Here is a 26,676-nt window from a genome sequence, read left to right as displayed (position 1 = left end):
AAAGTGGTAGACTGTAATGAGCATTTGAATTTGTACGGGTTTGATCAGCCTGAAATATTGAACGCAGAACTGTAACGTGTTTGAGTCCCCAATCATCAGGTGTAGTTGTAAGTATCCTTAAGTGTAGGTTTATTGACAACAATAAATCTATGACTACTTCACCTCAGCGTTTCAAGAACCTTATTGATAGAGCAAAGGGAATTTAGACAGATTGATCGCCCAGCTGCAATCTGCCCCTCCTTCAACTAGGATGGTGCCGCCATATTAAAGAGGTCTCTGTAAAATCTTTTGCTTTAGCACTGCTACACTGAAAGAAACATTTGTGTTGCAACAGACTTTTTCTAAGGTGACAAAATCGATTAAAGCTATGAAATTCCTAAAATGTGTACAGGACTCCTTCCTCAAGCAGTATGTTAATCGACCTATGTGGCCAAAGGCACTGCTACCTGGTTACAAAATAGATCAGGAGCTCAATGTGGGTGGGCACTTTGGGAGTAGGATCCACAATATGATAATGTTTAAGATCCCACTAAGAAGGGCAAAAGTCAGTACTAAACTTGAACACAGTCTGGGCTAGAGCAGATTTTAAAAAGATGAGGAGCGAGCTAGCTGAGGTCAAAGGAGAAATTGGCACACAGGACGATAGAGCAACAGTGGGATTTCTTTGGGAAAAAAATTGCAGTTCAACTTTAACCAGTAATAATTTCTTCTTATTTAAGTATCTTACCACTTCCATAACATGAGCACTCCACTGGGACAGCAGTTGCATTCCCTGTAAAGCCAGTTCAGACAGCTTCTGGTATTCAGCATCGGTTTTTTGAGCTTCTTGTCGGCCCGACCCTGTTACTACCTGCATTAAAAAGTTAAATTAAAAGAAAAAGGCATATTTGTGGAATAACAGAGTCAGAAAACTAACAACTCTCAATCTCTCAGCATAAACCAGAGAAAGGTGCCAAAAAATCAAATGCAGCATTGCATTCACACATAGTCCCAACTCAACTAACAAATCATTCTCTTCAAAGGAAATGCAATTAGTTACCATAAAAAATTTTCAATATAATATCCTTAAGGTTTTTCTGATAGGGGATTTCTAGCTTATTTTTTTTAAAAAGCATATGCATCTGTGTAATAGACAGATAGTAAAATAGAAAATATTATCTAGTTGCTTCTGGCAATACTTTTCTCATGTTTTGAAGATCATATTAGAGTCAGAATTTAGCAATAAATTACTAGATTTTCTTCTCCTCCTCCCCAAGATGCTTTCTCCAGCATTGATATAGCTTGTGCTGGTATCACTTCCAGAACAAGTTATAACTAATATGTAATACTACAACATTTGTGGTGTCTACATATCTATTGCATAGTAAACAATAAACTTCAACCTATGGAAAAAGTAATTATAACTTCAGCTAAATGATTAATAGCTACAATACAAAAATTGTCCCCATTTTCCTCTATGTAATTGAAGTATGGAGATCTAGGTACCTAAAGGTTCAAAAAAAAATCTGTGGTGATGGATGGGTATTTGCCACAGGACACCAGGAAAAACAAGGTTGCTATTTGTAAAATGGTAGCAAGCATTATGAGAGTGTGACAATGCTGGGGAGGGTCCTACTGGATTAGAATCAGTGGTGTACCCAGCTGTGTATTCTTAAAAGGCAACAAACCAAATCCAGGAAACTACAGACCCAATAGCATTGCATCTGTAACAAAAGTAATGAAGTCAGTTATCAAAAGAAAACTCAAGGATTATCTGTATGATATAACCTTGTGAATACAAGCAGTCATGGCTTCAGAAAGCAAATACATAGAATTACATAGAACGTACTGCACAGAAACAGGCCATTCGGCCCAACAGGTCCATGTTTGTGTTTATGTTCCACATGAACATTCTCCCTCCCTATTTCGATCAGCATATCCTTCTATTCCTTTCTCCCTCATGTGTTTATCTAGCTTCCCCTTAAATGCATCTATGCTAGACCAACCTCTAACTTTTTTTTTGAACTGCATTATGGTAAAAATTATGACCAGCTGTGTCTGGACTTCCAGAGAGCTCTCAACGAAGTTCATGAAAGGCTGCTGCAAAAGCTTAAAGCTGTGAGAATTCAAGGTGAAACATGGAACTAGCTGAAAGAAAGGAAACAGCTGATGCTTGTTAGGGGAATGATGTCAAAGTGGTTGAAGTGAAGTACCTCAGAACTTCACTTAAACATGGGATGCCTGGCAATTCTAATTTACATCAACGATGTGGACTTTAAAAACTCAAACCCAAGTTTACAGATGATTCAGATACCAAACTCTGAGAAGGGGGGAAAGGAAAAGGAGAAAAGAGGCCAAGTCAGAGGAAGAAGCCAGAGACCTGCTAAAAGTATTAGATGAAGTCTATAAAATAGGCACAACATGGAGATGAAATATAGATTACTGGATGTATGGATCTACATCTTGGAAGAAGAATATTGGTGGCAAAAGGTACAGAAAGTATTCCCCAGAACAAATATTTTCATTTTTTTCTATCTGGAGGCCTGCTGCAAATATTGGCACAATCCCGGGGACATCTAAAAATACAGATGCACACCCAAAGGCCACCATCTTAACTTCCAGAATTTAAAAAAAATACATGGCAACAGAGGTAACATAAAACATGCAGAAAAATATACAACACAGAATCCTCAAGACTGTTCTTACACCACACAGTATGCCTAAGCCAGACAGAAATCTGCTGACTTCACAAAGCTCCTGCGATCCTCTCTCAGACCCCAGCTTGAAATTCTGTGCCCTCTACTTTCTACCTCCTTTAATTCAAATTGTTTATTTGTACCGAGGATTCAGAATGCAGCTTTCCATCCCTTTACCAGTGATGAATTCTAATCACAGGTTCATCGCCAATACAAAACCCAAGCCAGAACCAGAGGGAACTTTTCTGTACTATGTGTGACTCTCTCTCTCTCTCCCCCCCCCCCATCATCGTAGGCAGAGGGACATAATGGCTCACAACAAACATGATCATACTGCTCACAAATGTTGCGCTCGTAATAAATGTGGCTTTATGTTCTCCTTTATTTCCCGTTTGTACAGTGTTATGCACATGTTTTTCTCCCCCAAAACAGTTCGTTTTCCAAGAAAAATATGCTTGCATCAAAACAAAGCCTTCTTGCAATTAAGAATTCACATACCTCACTGTTACTATAGCGGGCCAGCTCTGAGATGAAACGCATGTGGTCCTCGCGGATCTGAATCATTTGTTCAACAATGTTGTACTGGGGACTGCTGCTGGAAGATGTAGAGGCCCACCTTAACCAAGAACACAGACACAATTGAGAGGGAAACAAAAACATTAAAATTGCAAGCAAAAGTTGATTAAGCCTAAGGTAAGTTATTGTAGTCTTGAATGGGATAGTCCTGCTTTCCCTTGCAACCCATTTGAAAGCACCTCCTTAATTTACTTCTCAAATACGTTCAGTCTCCCTTGTTTTCATTTCTAGCCTGCAAAATTCATCACATTGGAAAGATCTTTTTTGTCAAAATTGCAAGTACTTCCTGAAAATGCAGTACAGAGTGCTAAAAAAAAAACTCTCTGCACAAAGTAATTTTATATCTCCAACAGTATTATTGAGAACATTACAAAGATTTTACCATTATGGAGATTTATTTATTACAGAATTATGCATTTGTGTATGTTCTAATTTGAAATGAAATACAAATTGTATTTAATACCCATGTTCAAATGAAGGTCCAACAGCAAAAATAATTTAACATCCATCAAGCCCACTGCTTCCATAAACTATACAATTAAACCTACCCAACTCAATTCAATTTCTTGACGGAAAGTTCTGCTTAAATATTGCCCGATCCTCAAAGATGGCCAAGCAAAAATGTGGGATATTCATCAATTCTTACATCTCAACTATTCAATCCAGGACTACTGCCCTCCACATACAACATTCACCCCTCAGTGCATGATATATTGCATCCTGTGGATATTGCACATTTGACAGCCACAATCAACCATTTGCACTATAGGTAAAATTAATGCTGATGAGATTTGAATTGGAGAGATTTTTTTTCTGTTCATCAAGTTGAAGGACGTTAGTGCTAGGGAATGGAACACACCCAGTGTTAGCATCAAGAACTCCCAGGGCATGCATAGAACATCCAGATACCGAATAAAGCTCCCTCTACTCTGCCACAAATGTATCTCAGCCTGAACCTCAGAAGAGCAACAATGCAACATTTTTTCTAATTGCCACCCCAGTCATCCTATGGCCTTTTTGAATGAGACTGCTAGTTGGTGCTGAATTAGGGATGGTCTTGTGCTGTAGGGCCAAAGTCCACTAGCAACTGGATTAAGACTGCCGAAACATGTCTAAAACAATTGGACTAAAATCACCCAACCAAGTTTCCCCAATGGCTTAGCGGGTAAATACACCACTTGATACGGTCATGAGCTATACGTAAAGCCAAAGCTGTGAAACGTCACTTTTTCTCCCCATTTTGCAAAAAAAAACTTTTTACATGGAATTATACAGAATTTACAGCACAGAAACAGGCCATTCGGTCCAACTGGTCTACACCGGCATTAATGCTCCACACGAGCCTCCACCCACCTCTCTTTATCTAGCCCTATCCTTCTAAATTATGTATTTTTTAATGAATTTGTTACAAATTAAATTTTAAGTTTGGATACTATGGTTTATGTGGAACCAACAAAGGCACTAATAGCAATTTGATTGATTGCTTTTTAGATGGGTGCTGGTTTTTTTCATTGGCTGTGTTTCAGTGATAGAGGCAGAAAGATTTTCATGCTAAAAAGGTCCTCCTCCAACTCCAATATGGCAGGCAGGAAGCACACACTCAATAATGAACTGGAAGTGCACCATGGTATTGGTAAAGGCCAAAAAAATCGGCGTGCAGTGTCCACGCTTGAAACAGGAGTTAGGCCTTTTGTATATGCAAATATGGGGGCTAACATCCGTTTGAGGCCCCCCAACATCTGTTTGCCCAAACTTCTCGCCATGTTTTCTTCCACATCAGTTTGCAATGAGTGAAGTACTGGTATGTTTACATCTTCACACTGAATTCAGTAAGCCAAATGGTTTAGAAAACCTACCTTGATTTGTTTTCCTCATAATGAGCACTAGTCTTGATGTATCTGGCCAACTCAATCTGCATGTCACCAAACAATGGCACCACCTGCAATTGCTGCAGCATGATAAAAATAAAATATTTAAAAAGACACCTTTTATGCATACCCTCAAGTAATGCACATAATGCAACTGAAGTATTTATTTCAGTTTTTAAAGTCAAAGTGCTTTTCATTACTGTGCTCACTCTCAAGTCTGACACAAAATGAAAAAAACTTATTCCTGGAAATAAGAGTTTGTATAAATTTTTCTTGCCCTGCCTCACTGGCCTTAGAAGGAATTCTCAGGTACAGTACCACAGTCAACCCTCTAATATCAAGCCCAAATGGCCACTGCTCATGTGCGAGCCTAGACAGTATCAACTGGCTACTCAACTGTGGGAGACACCATAACCAATCCTGTTCCCATCCTCAACTTGACATTCACACTGCTGCACTTTCCAGCAGCGGTCACTGCATCGTGAATTGATGCGAGAAACCTGGTTGACCTTTTCACCTTCCTGAGCCCAAGGGTGTCGGGATCAATAGCAGCATTCCACAGCGCTTCCCCTAAGCTAACCAAGCAAATACCAAGGGGTTCTATTGTACAAGACACTCAGGGGTTATGGCTCACTTATGAATTGCCTTTATGAACAGAGCCACTGGGTGAGTACAATGAATATTTCACATTTGACAGTTCAAGAAATGATGTGAGAGGGTAGACGTAAAAAGAGCAACCCAGTTAGCAACAATTGGCAGCAAGGTAACCCACTGAAGATTGTGTGGCAGGAGAAGGGGCCTTGGTGGATAAAACACTGAAGGCCCAAAACCACCCTTTTAAAATGACAAGTTGCCTGTCAGCGCTCAAATCGCACAGGCAGCTCACCAACTACATTTAAATAAGGCCCTACCATCAAAATGGTCTGGGCCTCTCGCTGACAACATTGGGATGGCGGTGCAATTGCTTAGCCCGACTAATGTACACAAAAAAACCAAATTTGGGCCTTAGCGTTTAAGCTAGGTTTCCACACATGTCAGGAACATGAAAGTTGCTGCAGATTAGCTTCAACATTTTGTACCAGTCCAAAGAGCACAGTCAGAATATAAACAGCAAAGCATCACATCCTTTGTGCACAGAAAATTACACTCAGATTTAAGCATTGCATGCTTAATAAGGCCCGCTTATGGGAAATCAGTTCCCCATTGGTACCCTAGTACAGTTTCAAAAGCCTTGCTGTGCCCTAGCAACCACACATCAATTTTATCAGACAACTGCCCTTACTGAAGTTGTTTTTGACTGCACATTGTGCTACCCAATATTCTGAATAAGATTGAAAGACAGCACGATGGGGAAAACATATAATGGTTAACATCTTAGTAGGAAGAACTGCCTGATACCAATAAGTGCAAAATCTATTGCACTTAAAACATTGGACTTTGTACTACTGCTGATCTAATGTAATCTTTCAAAACAGTCACATTTTCCAATGTAGAAATAATATGAAGGGGAAAAGAGTGACAAACTTATCAGTGTCTTTTTTTTTTAAAAGGCTAACTAAAAGCAACGGTATTTTTATTGCACATCCCAACAGCTGCTTTTTATATCTGACTTCAACAAATTACAAATTTAAAATTATCTCACCAAAAGATTCCTACATTTCAGTGCACAGTGGACTCCATTTTGAATTAAGATGCAAGTGAGTAGTGTGCAGCTGATACAAATGCATGTCAACATTTTTCTGCATTTGTTTAATGCAAAATGTTTTGACATTCTAAACAACTTCAATCTTTATGAGTACTAAAAGTCTAACATTTTAACATCCACAATTTTACTTAAGATGAAATAAAAAAATTCAAGACTTCTTTTGATTACTTAAGCACAATTACAGAAAGATGTAGAACCACACAAAAAACATCAGACAGCACACCTAGAAAAGCACATACGTGTAACTGTGATCCTATTAAGGCAAAAGCACTGTCGCTGCCCTCATTAGTTCAAGTTAAAACAATGTACACCTACTTACCTTAAAAAATTTGTCAATCTTGTTCAAGTTTATTCGCTTCTTGGCATCTAACTTGTATATGTTGCTTACGGTTCCATCCATGAGGTACAGTCCAAATCCCATTACCTATAAGAAGTTCCCATTTTATTTTTAACCTTCTATAAGATAAAATACAACTCCATCTAAAAAAAATAGTACTTTTAAAAGCCAAAAAATTAAAGCTTCTATTATATTATACTTCATGTAAGCTCTGCGACTCAAAAGTTATAATAGACTTCTCATAATCCAGTCTTTCCACTTAGCTTCATCAGCAGAGACTTTTATGTATCTGTTCACATGCATAAGCTGAACTCTGCTCCCCAGACAGTTTTGACAGCATGGGAGGGAATATCTGTACCCTCATAACATTAAAAACAGTTTGGAAAATGTCCAGGCTTATCTGACTTTCAAGTTATCGTGCTAATTTTGCACTGACACAAGTACAAACAAGGAACAACCACTTCGAGAGCCTTATGCCATACAATACTGGAAGATTACTGAGACCTGGCGGCAATGTGGGCCAACTCAGTTGTATGGAGTGTGCCGCAGGGAAAACATGAAATATGTTTTATCGTATAGTTGCCACATAAGAGCATAAATGGTTCGAGCTGGGAATTATCAATCGATTATATGTTAAAAACACAGCGTCATTCCATCTCAGAATGCAATGAAAACTCATGTCAGACATTTAAAATGGAAAAATCCATTTTAAAGGTGTTAACAGTCACCTGCAGTTCCTGTTATGCCTATAGATGACATTCTGATATTGTTACGTACAATGCCCTCTGCTGGTACTCTGTATTGGCAGTGCAATTTGGCATCCAATGCCAATGTAGAGACAGAGGGTATGCAACTATGCACTACCATAAAAGTGATTTTGCAATCTGTTCTTTTAGGCAGTCCAAAAACAGTAACAGATTTGTTATTTAAACCTCCCTGCACAGGAAGCATAGACTTTAATTTCCAGAATACAATTTACATCCAAGAATTCATATTCAGCCAATATTTAGACTTATAACTTCCAATTAAACCTAGCAACTCTTTCACCCTCTTGAACCTGAAGTTCAATATCTGGAGAAAATATCTCCACATTTCCCACTCTATCAACCTTAAGTGTTAGCTGTAAGTACATCAATCCTCCAAGCACATAGAGCATCTTCCTGCAACCGAGCAAGGAAATTGGAACCTTGGGAGGCATTCCCCTCCATTTCTCACCTCCCAGTCAGGGCCTGAGACAGTAGAAAACATCACCCTGAGTACTAAGGGATAACCAAATGGAACGCTAACATTTCTTTGATACAGTCCTCACCCTGGACTTCTCCCCCTCCTCAACACGACTTTGAAAGTCCTATTTGGAGAGTGTCATGAAGAAACTCCTTATGCCACAAGTCTTGGCAGGTCACTCATGTGTTGCTTTCTCTGTCTTACCTCCACCCCCCAGCAGAAAATGTCCATCTGGGAGAACTACCAAACCAGTCACTGACCAAAAATTCAACAGCTGTGAGCACAAACCCCACTCCTCAAACAAATAAAAGGAATTAGGCTTCTCATCCCCCAACAAGTAGAAATTGTGGGCTGGAAGCCAGTCCTACCCCCATCCCCGAGCCACAAACGAGGGCCTGCAAGCATGCCATCCCACTAATCCTAGAAGGTCAGTGCCTGGCACCAACCTAAACGTGACTTTTCTCTGCCCACCCTACCCATTCCCCGATTCCCTCTTCTCCCCCACTCCACTCACCTCACTTCTCCCCCACTTCCCTCCTCCCTCTTTCTCCTCCAATCACCTCCCACCCGCTCTTCTCTGACCTTGCTTAACCTGAATACTACACTTGGCCTTGACTCCACCATATGCAACATCACAAAAGATTGACTCGCTGCAATTAAAAGTTGTATGCAGATTCATCGAAGTCAGGGGTCAGGCCTCCCTCCCACTTTTTCAGTCATGGGGGACCATTGCTCCAGTAATTTCCACCCAGTACACTGTAATTAAAAGATCAGCATCTTCAACTTGGGTGATGTCTATTACATCGTATTTCCTGATGCAGCTCCCATGGGGGGAAAAACGCTTTTGCAATGCAGGAATGCAATATATTTCCTCTCTCTGTAAATTTTTACTTTCTTCCTGTAATAGAGAGCACTCCTAAATGCCATTTTCAAGTTATTCCAACATACTGTTAAAGTTCTAGCACAGGGCATCCAGCATTAAACTCAAGTATTATTTTAAGAAATCAACATAGTACATTATATATCTACTCAGCTACAGTTCAAACCAACACAAATCATTATAACCCAAGTGTTGCATAGATTTAATTCCAGCTGGGTATATTACATATGTACAAATTGTTCAAAATTATTATTTTTAAAATATATACCTTGAGCAGCATGTGTTTTTCACCAGGAGTAAGGTACATTCTGTTCTCATAATAATCAACACAAATATTTACAATGTCAGCAAGAAGCTCCTCATAGCCTGGAATGACTTCAAGTTGCTGCTGCAGCGACTAGAAAGAGAACAGTGCATTTTAAAGAAATTTATGTATTACACAAAACAACAGTTTGCAGTTCAGACAGCACAAGTCTACTGACAGATATACTTCATCACAAAATGATTCTCCGCTGCCCACTCTCCACCACTAGTTTCTTGCTTCCTCTCCTGAAGGTGATGAATTTTGCTGGGATGCATCTACAGCTCATAAGCACCCAATGCAAGTAGGCAGTCTTCCTGTGTGAGCTGAGACATGAAGCATCAACAAGTTATTCCACCTTGGGGATAAAAAGGGAGGAGGCAATAGAACCAAGCCTAGTCCTATCACCAGACATCCACATGAGCGGTCACCAGGTAGCATTCAGGACCAGGAACTCTGGTTGACTTTTCACTTTCCTGGTCTGGGAGCACTGAGGCCAACTGTAGCATCCTTTGGTACCCTGGCTGAGAGCAGCTAACTCTTCACAGGCTGAATCAGAGATCTGCCTGGTTGATATTACACTGCACAGTGCACACAGGGACTAAGCCAGAGAAACAATTTAAAATTATTTCAATGTCTGAGAATAGTAGGTCAAAAAATGTAATTTCTTCCAGAAAAAAATTAAGCAGTATTCACAGTCCCCTTCAACTCCAATATGCAGAACTCATTTCTACCAAGTACAACCCTAGCAGATATCAAGTACCAGGAAAAGTAAAAGACTATTTTGCCACTAAACCATAAAATATTGCACCATTATCTGGTGTTTTGGCCTGCTATACAAAGATGAAAGTCTTGTCCCATTTACAAACGACTCTATTGAAGTGTGTAATTTAGAATTCCTCAAACACCAATAGATCAAACACAGTAAGCTGGTGTAAGAAAAAGACTTATATAGTGCCCTTCATGTTCTCTGGACGCCCCAAAGCGCTTACAGCCAGTGAATTACCTTGGTGATGTCATCACTGTTGTTGTAGGCTAATGTGGCAGCTAATTTAAACAGAGCAAGGTCCCACAAACAGCAACAAGATGAAAGACCAGTTAATCTTCTTCGAAAAGGTGCTAAGATATTTTATGTCCACCCGAGCAGGCAGACAGGGACTCAATTTGATTTCTTATCTGAAAGATGCACCCCTAACAATGCAGCACTCAAGAACTATACTGAAGTGTCAGTCCAGATTTATGTGCTCAAGTACTGGAATGGGATTTGAACCCATAACTTTCTAACTCAGAAGTGAAAATGCTACCACTGAGTCTTCACACGTAAATATTTACTCTCTAATCATAATAAAAAGCTTTCTTTTATATAAAGAATAATTTCTTCTACTTCTTCTCCTCTTTATTTTTAATCCTCTATCTTCTTTTTGCGACAATATGTCATAGTTAGTAGCACTCTAGTCTCTGGATCAGTAGGTTGTTGGCTTGAGGCCCACAACAGGTCGTGATTGCTTTAACTAGACTGATACTTGAGTGGGGTACTGAGTGAGTGCTGCATTATCAGAAGTGCTGCCCTTTGGATAACTTTAAATCAAAGGTACGTTTATCTGTTCAGATGAATGCTAAAAGATCAAGTGGCATGACTCCAAAGATAGTAGGGCGTTCTGGCCAACATTCCTCCCTCAACAAATACCACAAAAAACAAAAGTAACCGATAATTCTTCTCATTGCTGGTTGTGGGACATTGCTGCTGCACAACGGCTGCCATATTTGCCTAGAGAACAGCCACTGCACTCCAAAAGTAATTCACCTTGTGAAGTGCTAGGAGATACTTCAACTATGTGATAAGGCACTCCATCAACAGAAGTGATATTTCTTTCTTCAGTTCCTTCTAATTTTCCTTTCTCAATTTTCCTTATTTAAAAAAAAAATTTACTTCATCTTGCTTATTTCTAAATTTTGGTTTCTCTCTCCAATCTATTCTTGCCATCTCCGTCAGCTCACAAGCAAAAAATACTTCTTCCACCCTAACGATCTAATCGAAGCCGCTGCTCCGTACAGCACTATTTTATATAGGCTTTAAACTTTACACAAAATAGGAACCGTCAGAAATGACAATAACACAATGACAATATTTTGCATTAAGTACGTGAAGGCAAATCTGCAAGCAAACGACGTTTCAAATAGTTTTGTGCATTTAGTGGGCACATTGGTAGAGACAAGTAGGAATAACACAACAATGGATCACTCTCCGAGCCCAATAAAAGCTAGATGATCAAAAATCAACTATGAACAACATATTTACCTGAGTAATTTTGTTGTGATTTGCAAGAAACATGGAGAGATTTTGTGATTCTTGTATAGATTGTGGATCTGACATTTTTCGAAGAAACTGAGCAGCTCTGAAACAAAGTTTAAATGCAGTGGTTGATTCAGTGACTGCCACAAGGTCATTACTATACATGATAAAAAGAGTTACAAAGTTGGTGCACGTGCAGTTTATTTCAAATTTCTTCACATTTGATCTACTCCTTTTCACTATTTACAACAAATTGGAATTATCCCTCCATTATGAAGCAGAGTAATTATCAAGATGTAATCCCAGATTTAAAAGAATTCTAAATGAAAGGTTAGTACTGCCCCCTGATGAAACTGAAGTTTATTGCAGCAATGAACCATACTTCCTGGATTGTTAGCAAATTGGAGTGAACAGCATAAGAAGATTTTCAATTCCCTCCTGCTCTCATTAGTTTCAAAGGCAGACAGTAAAACTGAAAGCACACCAATATGAAACAGGGTCCCCACAATTTGATCAACCTTTAGTCAGAATTACAGTCTAATGCAGTATACCAGTGCTTTCAAATCTTAGGAATCTTACAACACGTTATAGTCCAACTGTTTTATTTGAAAATCACAAGCTTTCGGAGGCTTTCTCCTTCGTCACACTCACCTGACGAAGGAGAAAGCCTCCAAAAGCTCGTGATTTTCAAATAAAACAGTTGGACTATAACCTGGTGTTGTAAGATTCCTTACATTTGTCAACCCCAGTCCATCACCGGCATCTCCACATCATGGCTTTCAAATCTTAACAGTGCACTGACAAAAGACACATTTGGTCAACTATACACAAAACCACTTAGCGTCAGTTAATTTCGTTTGTGTCCGACTAAAAGCTGGTATCAAAAATTGTATGCACTTCTTCTGCATTTATCAGAGATGACACAAAACTATTTTGCCCTCTAAATCATTTATGGCTTCTGTAAGTAAAGGGAATAGATACAAATTTGACTTATACATTCTAACAGAGCTAAAGTAAATTTAATAATGTCCATTAAACTGAAGTTGTTTACAATAGAATCAATTTTTCTTCCATTTTGAAAGTTGCCAGCTTAATTTTTCTTCCTTTCCCTTCTCAGAGGGGAGGCAGATACAAGCCTCTGTAACTAGTTGGGAATTGCACAAGTATGGCACTGCTTAATTTGGCTTAGCATTTCCCCCAATCAGGGAAAGTGCCTTGACATGTGCCCCGATTGAGGTTGAAACCCCACTGTGAAATAAGTGCATGGATTAATACTCATCACCCGAGTACAGCAATGCTGTTTACTGCCAGAAAACCCTCAAGTCCTGACTTACTTGAGTAAAGTAACTGTAGAAAGCGGAAAGAAATACAATAATTTCTATTTTCAGAAACTTACTCCTCTAAGTATTGCTCAGTAACTACTCCTGATAAAATTGCACAATTCATTGTCTTCTGAAGCTTCTAAAATATGTACCAAATACTACAATTGTTCAATCAAATTTGACATGGCGTTCCTCAAAGTATTCTGTTTTTAAAATCAATAAAATAATTTATACAAATTTCAAACCCGAGTTATCAACATCCTTTTTTAAAAAAAGGAAAATTACAAAATGAAGCCTTACCGTTTGTATGCAGAATGGTCATTTTTCACACTGCATTTCATGTTCTTCAACTCATCCAACACCGCAAACATGTTAATGAATTTGCCCAGTGTGAGAAGGTAAGCTTCTGAAACAAAATCTCTCCTCCTCTCCGCATGACAGAGTCTCTTCATCTCATTACAAAACCGGTCAATTGCATTGCGCTGTTGAATGCAACCAAATAAAATTATGGGTGTAAATTAAGTTAACATACATACTTTAAATGCATCTCCAGCAGTTGGGAAAAAAAAGCAAAACTAATTTTAATAAGATCAGTTAAAATTATAGATCATATTAAACCTGCCCGGGGGGGGGGGGTGGCGAGGAGGAGGAAACAGTAGGTTTCTGTTGAAACAGCTGAGAAACTAATGAAGGACAATGTTTGCAAGTGGAAGAACAACGATAGATGATGGAATCCAATATAATCCAATGGATTAGAAGAAATAAAATGGATGGCATACCAAAAGCTTGATCAAAGATGCGTTTTGTCCAGGCTTTTAAAGATGGTGTTAGAGGCAGAGAGCTTTAGGGATGGAGTTCCAATGAGAAGGCTCAAGGTTTTGGAAAGAACGTGGAAGAGAATGTGGAAAAATGCGCAAGAGACCACATCACATTGGGAGATGGGGAGCTAGGTTAGATAGGTGGTTGAAAGAAAAGGAGGATAAAGTGAAACGGAAACAGAACAGACACATGGGATTAGGACTACTGCTCGTAAAGAGGATAAACACCAACACAAACTGGTTGAACTGAACAGCCTGTTTCTGTGCTGTAATTTCTATGTAATTCCATGTATTCAAGCAAGGATGAGAGTGATGGATGAATGCGACTTATTGCGGAACAGAATGCTGGTGGCAGAGTTTTGTACAATTTAGAGTTTATGGAGGGTGGCAGTCAGGAGGCGGGCAAGGACAACCCAGGAGAAGTTGGGTCTGGAGTTGATAAAGATTTTGGCAGCAATGGGGATAAGGCGAGCAATGGTGCAGAGGTGGAAACTGTCTTGGTGGTCGATAGGACATGAGGTTCGAAACTCAGCTCTAAATCTAACAGAACACAGAGGCTGCATGCTGTCTGGTTCAGCCTGAGCAAACTACCAGGGAGGGAGATGGAGTGGATCTCAAGGGTGGAAGATTTATGAAGGGAGGGGAAGAACAATGGCTTTAGTCTTCCCAATGTCCATTTGCAGAATATTCCGGCTCATCCATAACTTAATGTCAGACACGCAGCCTGAGAGCACAGAGATGGTCATGAGGATAAAGGAACTAGTGGAGAGGTAAAGCAAGGTAGAAGCTGACCCAGTATCAATGGATGTGTCAGAGGAGCAGCATTTAAATAAGGATGACGACAAACTCTGGGGGTGACTATGCAGGAGCTGGAGATTAAGCCATGCTGGCTATATTGGGAAATGTAGGACATATTAAAGGGGTTTGGCATCTTTGAAAGTAGATAAATCGCCAGGCCTGGATGAAATGTATCCCAGGCTCCTAAGAAAAGCAAGGGAGGAAATAGCGGAGGCTCTGACCATTATTTTCCAATCCTCCCTGGCTACAGACGCGGTGCTGGAAGATTGGAGGACTGCTAACATTGTACCGTTGTTTAAAAAGGGAGTAAGAGATAGACCGAGTAATTATAGGCCAGTCAGTCTAAACTCAGTGGTAGGCAAATTATTGGAATCAATTCTGAGGAACAGCATAAATCGTCATTTAGAAAGGCACGGGTTAATCAAGGACAGTCAGCATGGATTTGTTACGGGAAGGTTGGGTCTGACTAACTTGATTGAATTTTTAGAGCAGGTAACAAGGAGGGTCGATGAGGGTAACGCATTTGATGTAGTGTACATGGATTTCAGCAAGGCTTTTGACAAGGTCCCACATGGCAGACTGGTCAAAAAAGTAAAAGCCCATGGGATTCAAGGGAAAGTGGCTCAGTGGCAGGAAGCAAAGGGTAATGGTTGACTGGTGTTTTTGCGACTGGAAGGCTGTTTCCAGTGGGGTCCCGCAAGGCTCAGTACTAGGTTCCTTGCTTTTTGTGGTATATATTAATGATCTGGACTTGAATGTGGGGTGGGCTTGATCAAGAAGTTTGCAGATGATACAAAAATTGGCTGTGTGGTTGATAGTGAGGAGGGAAGCTGTAGACTGCAGGAAGATATCAATGGACTGGTCAGGTGGGCAGAAAAATGGCAAATGGAATTCAATCCAGAGACATGAGAGGTAATGAACTTGGGGAGGGCAAACAAGGCAAGGGAGTACACAATAAATGGGAGGATACTGAGAGGTGTAGAGGAATAAAGGGACCTTGGATTGCATGTCCACAAATCCCTGAAGATAGCAGGAAGGGTTGATAACGTGGTTAAAAGGCGAACAGGATACTTTCCTTTATTAGCCGAGGCATAGAATATAAGAGCAGGGAGGTTACACTAGAACTGTATAAAACATTGGTTAGGCCATAGCTTGAGTACTGCATACAGTTCTGGTCACCACATTACAGGAAAAGTGGAAAGGTAAATCCAGAAAAGTGATTGCACTAGAGAGAGTGCAAAGGAGATTTACAAGGATGTTGCCAGGGCTGGAGAATTTTAGCTATGAGAAAAGATTGGATAGGCTGGGGTTGTTTTCTTTGGAACAAAAGCGGCTGAGGGGAAATTTAATTGAGGTATATAAAATTATCAATGGACTAGATAGAGTGGATAGGGAGGACCTATTTCCCTTAGCAGAGGGGTCAGTGACCAGGTGGTATAGATTTAAAGTAATTGGTAAAAGGATTAGACAGGAGCTGAGGAGAATTTTTTTCACCCAGAGTGTGGTGGGGGTCTGGAACTCACTGTCTGAAAGGGTGGTAGAGGCAGAAACCCTCAACTCACTTAAAAAGTACTGGATGTGCACTTGAAGTGCCATAACCTATAGGGCTACGGACCAAGTGCTGGAAAGTGGGATTAAGCTGGGTAGCTCTTTTTCAGCAGGCATGGACACGATGGGCCGAACAGCTTCCTCTGTGCCATAACTTTCTATGATTCTATCTGGTCACTGAAGCACAGGGATACATTCAAGGCTGATCCCTGGTGTCAGAGGGCTGACTTGCTGAAAAAATTGGAGACTGACTGAATCAGACTCTTCGCAACCTCGGCGTCCTATTTGACCCAGAATTTAGCTTCCGACCCCATATCCTCTCCATCACAAAGACCGCCTACTTCCACCTCCGTAATATTGCCAGTCATTAATTTATGTAATTGACTTGGACTCAGAAATTTCAATGAAAATTGCTCAAATTTGCAGATGATATCAAACTAGGAGCAGCAGTGGAATTGGAGGAGGCAGCTCAGAAGTTACAGAAGGAGTGGGACAAAATATGCAAGTGGGCACAACAGATAAATGAGGTATGAGTTATGAAGAAAGACTGGAGAAACTTGGACCTTTCAGCCTTGAAGGGAGATGTTCAAAAGGTGATTTGAAATGAGGTATTTCTAAAGTAAACAGTATGGAAAGGTAAATCCAGAAAATTACATTCAATTGAAGTGAGTGTAAGACAAGGCGGCACAGGTTGAAACCAGTTAAAGGCAAATTTATTACAGCAAGTCTTTCTTCTCTCAAGAAGTGAAACAACACCTGGAATAGATTCCCAAATAGAGCAGTGTAGGCAAAAACCCTGGAATTATTTAATTAATTGGATGCTTCAATGGGTGGACTTTACAGTCATTCTGGATAGATAAGCTAAGATGGGCCAAACGAACCTCCTCATCCATAATTATCTTTTGATTGTTTACCTGGAAATACATGAAATTCATCAGTTTTGTGACCTCTGGCTCAAGGACTTCCACTGTCTTTTCATAAATTTCTACTCTGTTAGGCTGTTCGTTGCATTTAACCTGTGGGGAAAAACATAATTGGGAATCTGATTTATTGTATAACAATGTTCCAGAGTGCTTTAAATGTCCTTTCAGGCCATTCTGAAATGCTCCACCCACTTCAGAATGAGGAAAAGAAACAAAAAAACTTTAGGAATCAACATAAGAATGGCAAATTATGCTATTGGTTTTTGTTAGTCACTTGAAACGGTGGGGGTGAATTATTTCTCAGATTAAAATCTTTTATGTAAATGCAGCATTTAAACTAAAAAGTGTTAATTTGCTAAAGGAGGCAAAAGAAATGATTGTAAAATGAGCAAATTTGATCACCAAAGGACACAGCTTCCAATGACAAATATCTGAATTTTACTTTTGGTAACATTGCAAACTTTGCTGAATTTATAACTTTCTGCTACATGCTGACCAAAAAGGCCTTTTACAACACTTCTGATAGAGCAGCTGCTTTGGGTTAACAGATACAAGCACAAACGTATAGTGCCTCTGCTCGTAAAAGGGAGTCAAACTTGCTAACAGGAAGTTGCTTGATGTTTGACTGAAAATTGACAAGAACAATTTTTTTTCCAGTTACTAAGCTGACAAGCAAATGCTCACAGATATCAATTACCCCCACTCTTTTTCATCAGCACAGAGGGAATGGGCCATGTTTCAAAGGCTTTTAAAAAAAATATTGGTATTGATGCATACTTTTTAAAATTAGCTCCAACAAACCAGTGTTGCAATACCTGAGGAATGGCTCTTGAACAACTTCTCCAAGTGTACAGCATAACAGCATATTCCTGCCCCTCCTCCAGCATTTCATTCTGAAAGCAAAAAAAAATTTGGAAAGTCAGTGTTGTACAGTGACTCTAAACCACAATCTGAGGCAAGTGGAATAAGAACTTATTTAACATGCTCTTGGTTCTTTGTGCAGGATAACAAATGTTTTACAAGAAATGCTGGTTTAGAAACAATTACATTCACAACACAAGGCTGCACTTTGAAAGATCTGACACCAGCATGGAGTGCTTGCTTGCTGTACCCTTAAAAACATGAAAAACTTGCATAAAAATAGCATCTTCACATCCTCAGAGAATCTCAAAACATTTCACAGCCTATAAATTACTTTTGAAGTGTTGTCACAGCCAACAGCAATTTTGCACACAGCAGGTCACACAAATGAGATAAATGACCAGTTAATTTGTTTTAGTGGTGTGAGATAAGTGTTGGCCAGGACAGTAGGAGAACTTCCTACTTTTCAAATAGTACCAAGGACATTTTTTAAGTCCATCTGAACAGGCAGTCTCATGTCTCATCTGAAAGATAGCTTCTCTAGAGACACAGAATGCCCACAGGACTAAACTGAAATGTCAGTTAGATTATATGTTCAAGTCTGGTCTGGGATTTGAACCTACAACCTTCTGACTCAAATGAGAGTACTACCATTGAGCCAAGCTGTCAGTTTTGCAGTCCCAAAGTACAGCTCAAGTTTAAATTTGAGGGGCAAATCAGAGGAAATTACACTGATTTGATAGACGTATTTAAAATTATGAAGAGATGGAAAAGGGTAAATAGAAACAAACTGTTTCCAATGGTTGAAGAATCTAGAATGAGGGAACACAGGCATAAGATTAAGTGTAATAGATTTTGAAAAAAAATGTTTTACAGAGGGTTGTGAGGCTGTGGGATACACTACCTGAGTTAGTCACTGAAGAAAAAAACCATGTCATTATTTAAGAAAAGCTTATTTTGGTGGTTGAAAAAAATGGGCATAAAGGGATATAGGAACAGGGGGAGCACATGGTATCAGGACTACAGCTCATATGGAGGATAATCACCAACGAAGACTGGTGTCATTTCCTGTGTTGTAATGCTATGTAATTCTACAGAAATCATATTTTCTGATATAGGATCAGAAATAATAATTCTTAGAAATAATAGTTGTCCTGTTCACATTTGGAAATTTGCCACAAAATGCGTGTAAATATTCAAAAGAATCAAGATGCAATGTCAATCCTGTGTTGCCACAAATCATGTCTTAGACCCAAAGGACAACTACACAGCAGGATGCAGAACATAAATTTTGCTACAAGAGATCTACATTACCATGCTAGAATGAACTGTTGCTTGTTCAATGTATCTTGCAATGCCTGTAACAAATGCATTCCTGTCTTCAAAGTTGGTGTTGAAGTTTGGCTAGAGAGAGAAAACGGTTATTCTGTCAGAACAAGAATTACATTAAGTTAAACATTGAACAAACTTGCATCTCAATTTGCTCAACAAACTCCTGTTTCACTCCCTAAAGTGCTACATACTTAACTACACACAGTTGACACTAAATTACAAACTGCCAATTGTCACTGTAGAGATGACTACATTTGCCAAGTTAATGAGCTAGCACAGAACCACATTTAAAAGGAGTATCTGTGCTCTGTTGAATATTATAAAAAGAGATATATACACACACACTTACATCTTAGTCATTGGCTGACATACTTTAAAGCTGATATTCAGAGAGGCACCGTGAGGGTTCCTTTCTCCCTCCGCATCTGAAGGCATCATTTTTTTTTAAACTGTAGTATGGTTTGATGAACGCCAGTAGCCCTGCAGTACCTCATCCAAGGGCCAGTCTTCAGATATGAACATAGACTGTGTCAGGTTATTCAACTGTGAAGGGCAGCACAAATGAGCCCAATCATGGGGGAAGAATTGCTCTGGTCGCAAGATGTAGCAATTTTATAAATGCATTCAAAAAGTGCCTGTTTATTACGTCACTACACACTGCAACCAGAGAAAAGTTTTCCCATGTCCACAGCAGGCATACATGCTTTCTGGCATGGGTCAATGAAGAGCAAATGACAGGAGGAATCCCTGTTGATTTTTCCTCCCCTCGCCAACACATGGCACTGAAGTCAACTGTAACATTCTGAACTATTATTCCGCCATGCCACTCAGATCAGCTAATTCAGCAGACAGTGGACTGAACTTGAAAGGAGGGGGCACGAGGGAAGAAAGGGAGAGGGAGCGAGGGAAGAAAGGGAGAGGGCTTTCAGCCCAAAAGCTTGTCCAAGTCAAAACTATTCCCACTGCTCGCCCACGTGCCATTTTTTGGTCTCCATGTATTAAGCAGGAATAGCATTTGTTCAATATCTTCTTACTTGGTACAATAGTGATGAAGGTGGTGGTTCGATGCAAGGCTGTTGGTCAGGCAACGGTAGGTCTTCCAACAGGTCAACGTTGGACAGGGCATCTTCCAAGGTCACTTGTGCAGTCATGCCTCCTCTGAAGGGAAAAAAATTAAATGGAAAATTACATTGTATAGCCATCTTAATTCATATCACTTACCTTGCAATGCCAACTTCACACTATGTGAATTTCTATTCATAAATATGGTCACAAAAAGGGAATCATTAGTAACAAGTAGTTTTGTTTAATATAATCAGGCTGATGGGAAACGTACAGTGTAATAATGTTTCCTCCTCTCCTTTACTAGTAATAACTAGGAATCAACTTTAAATTCAAGGCAGCATTAAGCCCATCTAATGGCTCTGGCGTATGAATATACACGCAGGTTCCATTCTATTAGATACCTAATTGAGACTGTCACAAAACTTATGTGCATCACTCGAAGAATGAATTCACTCACTGTGCTTACAAAATGGGTTCAATACACAATGAGCTTGACTGGAAGATACATCATAAGGCCAGGCAAATCGCAAGTTAAAATGACCAGTGTTCTGTAGTGTCATTTCCTGCTGGAAATCATTTTTCCAAAAAAAAACTAAAGACTATATAAATAGATATAGTATGTTTTTTGTTATGCATTTTATACAAAAATGTACACATTTAATTATAGTGTGTGTTTATGTCATCTATTTTATTATATGCACATTAAAAGTTGATCCAATTCAATTAACATTCACAAATTTCATTATTGTTTTAGCTAACTTTATTTTTTAGGCAAAGTGATGAGTCAGACCCATAGTAGGAGAAGGTTGATGAACAGGAACTCCTGAGGGACCGATAAAGAAACCATCATATTTAATGCAAATGAACTCTGTTGGACAGTTCAGATAGGATAATGGATGCCTGGCAGGGAATTACAAGACAGTAAGTAATTCAACTGAGCGGTTCTGATGATACATTACAAATCACAACAGCAAAACTTGAAGTGTTTATGAATGTCAGGAGAACCAATAAATTTAGCTGCTGCCTTAAGCAAACAAACAGCTGTTTATTGTCTTTTATGTCATTTCACAAAACATTATTTACCAGCATGCTGGCAAGGGGTCCAGTGAGTGCAGCTGATATAATGCTGCGTAAAAACGTTTTTCCTCACGTCATCTTCGGTTCTTTTGCCAATCACCTTAATTCTATGTCCTCTGGTCCTTGACCCTTCCGCCAATGGGAACAGTTTCTCTCCATCTACTCTGTCTAGACCCTTCATAATTTTAAATACCTCCATCAAATCTCCTTGCAACTGTCTCTATTCCAAGGAGAGCATCCCCAGCTTCTTCAGTCTATCCACGTAACTAAAGTCCCTCATCCCTGGAATCATTCTAGTAAATCTCTTATGCACCCTTTCTATGGCCTTCACATCTTTCCTAAAGTGTGGTGCCTAGAACTGGACACAATACTCCAGCTTTGGCCGAATCAATGTTTTATAAAGGTCCATCATGACTTCCATACTTTTGTACTGTATGCCAGCCACCAGCCCTAGTTTTCTGCGTCAAGTTTAATGGGCAATTAATGTGCAAATCCAGCAAGTTCTTAAAAATGACGGGTCGGCTAAGGGAGAGATGCCGTTCAGGAGAGCGGCGTAAATCGACCAGCGAGTTCTGGAGATTTGCAACTCACGGCGTATCACTTAATCCTCTGAACTTGCAGGCTGATGTGTGCATTAATAACGGTGTGCCCTGTTAACACGCCGTTATTCTTCCAGCAAGATTCAGCCCATTGTAACCAGACATAAGCATTTACCTCATTCACCTGAAGTTTCTCTCAACTTAAAAAGCCATTTTCATTACATTTCAATTAGCAATTAGCTTTGTAATTCTACGTTTTTCTTTCTAAAACAAACATGCAACAATGTACAACTTGCTATCTTTACACACTTAGAATTCATCTGCATAAAAACAAGCTGTTTAGCGCTTTGATGCATAGATCAACCAGGAAATTCGCACAAGCTACTGATCAACCATATGGTCTCTCACTCAGTGCACAGAATTATACACAACTGAACATTTTGTTGGCCGGAATTGGTTCTAACCCAGAGAAGTCTTAAACTCTCAAAAATACCCTCTAATGCACCCATTTGCTTTTTCAATTCCACTCACCAGCCACTCTTGCAACACCCAAGTGAGACTACCAATTTGATGCCAAATTAGAAGCAATTTTGTGCGAAGAGTTAACAGACAAAAGGAACTTGGTTAAGACTGATCAAACCATTTCGATGTAGGAGGAAATCTAAATACCAATCTGTCTATGCTGGATTAAAGGTTCCAGAAGGCAAAAAGACAATGTTCATTAGCCATTCTTCATATAGTTTAGCTAACATGTTGCACTGGTCAGGTAAATAAAAACTTACGGCCGGATTTTTTTTGTACCGATGGATGAACTTTGGACCTATGTTATAACATCTTGCTGAAAATTCAGAGACCCATTCAGTATATCTAAAGAATCAAACACCCAGTCAATTTTGGAATGACAAATATTTGAAGCTCGGTACTTCCTTGTGACCACAATTCTAGCAGGCTGGACCAGTGTTAAAAATAGGAGAAAGGAGGGGTTGCGAATACTAAACCAATGGGAAGTTTGTCAAATAGAACTGAAATTCAGTCAATGCCATTAAAATGCAATAATATCTTAAAAGGGACCAAGTCCCTAAGATTTTTCCCTGTAGACATTTTGACTTATTTGGAAATAAAGATAAATACGGAAGCAAATGAACTGCAATGAGGAACACATAACGTGTTAAAACACGAAATGCTGAAAGGTCAACTGATCCTCAAAAAAGGGCTCGTCATAGAATTACTTTATAATGTTGGTCTATTCCTGTTTTCAGTTTCTCTACGTTTCCCAAGGCCACATTTTGCTACTCTTGCCAGCAAAGGGAACCCAATAGTTTAATAGGGTGGAGCTGACATTACCAATAAATGTGATCATCATGGCATGATTTGTTTTCCTTCAGGAATGACAGGATTACAAGCCATAAATTCCTGAATGAAGACAGCTATCCAACTCACTCGAATTCAATTGTTTCAATTGCACCATTTAACACTGCATGTGTATAAAGACTGCACCACTTAAATACTTGAAAATAATTACTGAAAGGAACTCAAGAAGCCACCTTGTAGGATGCTATAAATGCAAGTTCATTCTTTTTCTATGCTGTGCTGATGTAGTCGCAGTTCAAGCTGTTTCAAGTAGCCACTCTAATCATATCATTCCTAGTGGGCTCCTTTATAAAACTTATACCAATATCGCTGATAATTATGCCACTGAATGGTGAACTGTATAAATACCATTTTCAAACATTCTACTTAAGAAGAAATACAGTTCTTCAGCAAAAAGGAAATAGTTTTGACAGAAGCATGCATTAGTTTTGTCACAGTACAGTGAAACCACTATTATTGATAATCTAGTTCAATTATCAGTTATAACACTGAATCAAGAACAGGAGGGTGTCTGCAGACACCACTTTAAATTGCTTTTGTATTGGTAATGGGTCAGTACTCCCACTGCCAACAGTATGCAACAATCTAAACATGGCAACCCCTATACCTTGGGCAGCAACCAGGACCCAACGTTTTATGGGTCCTGAAAGGGAACACAAGGCAGCGGGAAAACACCTCTTCTTCCTGTTAGCCCACCAAACAGCTCTACAATCGTTTGCTGCACGCTAGTAAATTAAAGAACATCAGCACTGAGAGATTATGTGTCTTTGTTTGAACAGCTCTCTCCCAGTACCCCATGGGAGGGGAGATGAGAAATAGGTCATGAATGGCAAAAGAAAGCACATAGGAGAGAAACAGGTCAAAAATTAAAATTCTGTTTCCATCAATATGTACTTGCTCCCTGTAAAGAGAAAAGCTTTCTTGTTGCTATTTTTGTAGTTTTATCATTCTGGATAGTTATCCATTTTGTTTTGGTAGCATCACTAAACAGTATTTAGCTACTCAGTGATGGTTATTCACTGGGGCCCAGGGCAGATCGTCTAACTAGATGCTATAATTAAAGTCGAGATAGCGACTGTCTGCTCGGCATCTCAGTGCTTTTCCTTGATAGTTTATGTATTGGTAAATCCTTTCTTCAACCTGTGTTAAAGTAGAAAAGTCTTAAATGTTGATGGAAACAATACAAATATGGAGAATGATATGTATTCATAACATGATAACTCTGTACTAACGTGCTTTTTGTGTGCTAATTATCTCTGTATAATTTTCCGTCATCAAGGAAGTTGACAAAAGTACTTAAGATTTTGAAAATATTAGCATGAAAAAGATTTGGTTCCCCCTAATAGTTCAAATAGCAAGCCAAACATCATTTCTATTACCATGTACTGCCTGGCCTCCAATTTGCAAGGGGTCACAATCCCAACAGCTGTGCTGGGATTGCGCTCTTCAGCATTGGCCTTGCCAGAATCTACTGGGTTAGTGGGAAGGCACCCAATTAGCATCGGCCTGTTGGGTACTTGCATCACTATTGGCACATCTTGGGTGTCCAGCAGTCCACAGAGTTTGGAAACGCCAAAGGCTGCTTTGAGAGGGTAGGGGGAAGAAAGGTTGAACAGCCAAGTGAAATGAAGTAAACCAGTATCCATAACGATGCAAGTGAGCCCCACGTGAGGGAGGGAGGGAGGATCCAGGCCAGGGTAGCAGCCTGGAATCCTGATGAGGGGGTAATTTATTTTTTTAAATTGACTTCCTTTCCACTTATTTCACAGTGTATTGGTTTCAAATCTCAGGGTGACGTCCATGGAGGCTAAGGAAGTGGGAACTCACAATGATGTACTCCACACTCCGACTTGTCCCACTGTGAGGCAAGGGAACCCTATTTGAGGTGAATGGGGGTTCTTGCAGCTCTACCCATCCCCCCCTTCCTGGCAAAGAGCCCCGGAAATTTTCAGCGAAGTTCAGGACCTGGATACGCGGGGTGCCAGGCCATAGCTTAGGTTTTCCACTGCACTGTGGCTAGAGTTATAGCAAAAGTGCACCAGGAAGTCCAAGCATTTTCAGGGCCCATTTTTAACTTGGCATGAACAGGAACCATTAAGCAAATTTGCAATATTTTCCAAAATTGAAAATGTTAATCGTGAATTAAGATTTTGTATTATCTGTGACAAGTTTGCAAAATTTGATATCTACTTACTCCTCTGACATTTTCCCTGCTGCTAGCAGTATCTTCTCGAGCTGTTTCTTGCTCTGTGTCTTGATTAAGGAAAATGGTGCCTTCTGTTTATCCGTGAAACAGTCTCTTGCTCACCTGCCTGAATTGGAGGAAAATGTGAGACTGTAAGCAGTGGCACCACCAGATACTGGGTTTTAACTTAAGATTCCAGCTATAAATTGATTCAAAATGCAAGATCGCCAAAAGAGCTCAACAAGTAGCTTGGAGACAAGCACATTAAGCAAAACAAACCTGGTTGAAATCCATGATTGTTTTGGATCATTGCAACATTTCAGCAGCCTGAGAATTATTGTCAATAACCCCAATTTCAAGCTGTGGTCCACTGCTCATTCTTGTATCCACAGCCATTTCAATATTTGCCAAAATTCATGAGTCACATTTTAGCTGCGAGTCCAAAATGAGATTATTAAAGAGTAAGGGGTATGGAATTGGGGGCTGGGGGGGGAAGAGGGGGAGAGGATAACAAACTGGCTTAAAAATTGGTTAGAAGGGAGAAAGCATACAGTAGGAGTTAAGGGCAGATATTCAGAGTGGTTGGACGTGGGTAGTCCCACAGAATTTAATTCTGGGGCCACTTCTGTTCACTGTGTATATCAGTGATTTGGTTTAGGCCTAGAGGCGTTGTGTCAAAATTAGCAGATGCTCCCAAAATAGGTGGTATAGTTAATTCTTTAAAAGACCACAGGGAGCTGCAATGGGACATTGATCAGATGGGGGAAATGGACTAAAAAGTGGCCGATGGATTTCAATGTCAGTAGTTTTGGTAAAAGAAAGAGCAGTTATTAAACTCTGAATGGAAGTATCCTTGATGTTGTGGAAGAGCAGAGGGTTTTGGAGGTACAGATTCACAAGACATTAAATACAGCACCTCAGGTTGATACAGCTGTAAAAAAAAGGATAATGAAATTCTGGGTTTTATCACGGGATATA

The 26,676-nt window shown here is 39.7% G+C and overlaps 1 protein-coding gene across 2 annotated transcripts in view; it reads right to left on the bottom strand.

Annotated features, from left to right (window-relative positions):
- cyfip1 (cytoplasmic FMR1 interacting protein 1) overlaps positions 1-26,676 on the bottom strand; it is a 163,968-nt gene that overhangs the window by 105,336 nt on the left and 31,956 nt on the right. For both annotated transcript variants that reach the window (XM_067985776.1, XM_067985775.1), the window contains exons 2-13: positions 25,708-25,825; positions 20,496-20,619; positions 19,444-19,533; positions 18,084-18,161; positions 17,260-17,361; positions 13,482-13,663; positions 11,866-11,962; positions 9,534-9,662; positions 7,144-7,248; positions 5,108-5,199; positions 3,174-3,291; positions 728-850 (exon numbers count right to left, since the gene is read on the bottom strand). In XM_067985776.1, the coding sequence (XP_067841877.1) occupies positions 728-850; positions 3,174-3,291; positions 5,108-5,199; positions 7,144-7,248; positions 9,534-9,662; positions 11,866-11,962; positions 13,482-13,663; positions 17,260-17,361; positions 18,084-18,161; positions 19,444-19,533; positions 20,496-20,619; positions 25,708-25,718 (1,251 nt within the window). In that variant the 5' untranslated portion in view covers positions 25,719-25,825. The remainder of the gene's footprint in view (positions 1-727; positions 851-3,173; positions 3,292-5,107; positions 5,200-7,143; positions 7,249-9,533; positions 9,663-11,865; positions 11,963-13,481; positions 13,664-17,259; positions 17,362-18,083; positions 18,162-19,443; positions 19,534-20,495; positions 20,620-25,707; positions 25,826-26,676) is intronic.

This window comes from Heptranchias perlo, chromosome 6 (assembly GCF_035084215.1).
Source record: "Heptranchias perlo isolate sHepPer1 chromosome 6, sHepPer1.hap1, whole genome shotgun sequence".
NCBI lineage: Eukaryota > Metazoa > Chordata > Chondrichthyes > Hexanchiformes > Hexanchidae > Heptranchias > Heptranchias perlo.
This window is presented reverse-complemented; position numbering and strand designations above follow the sequence as displayed.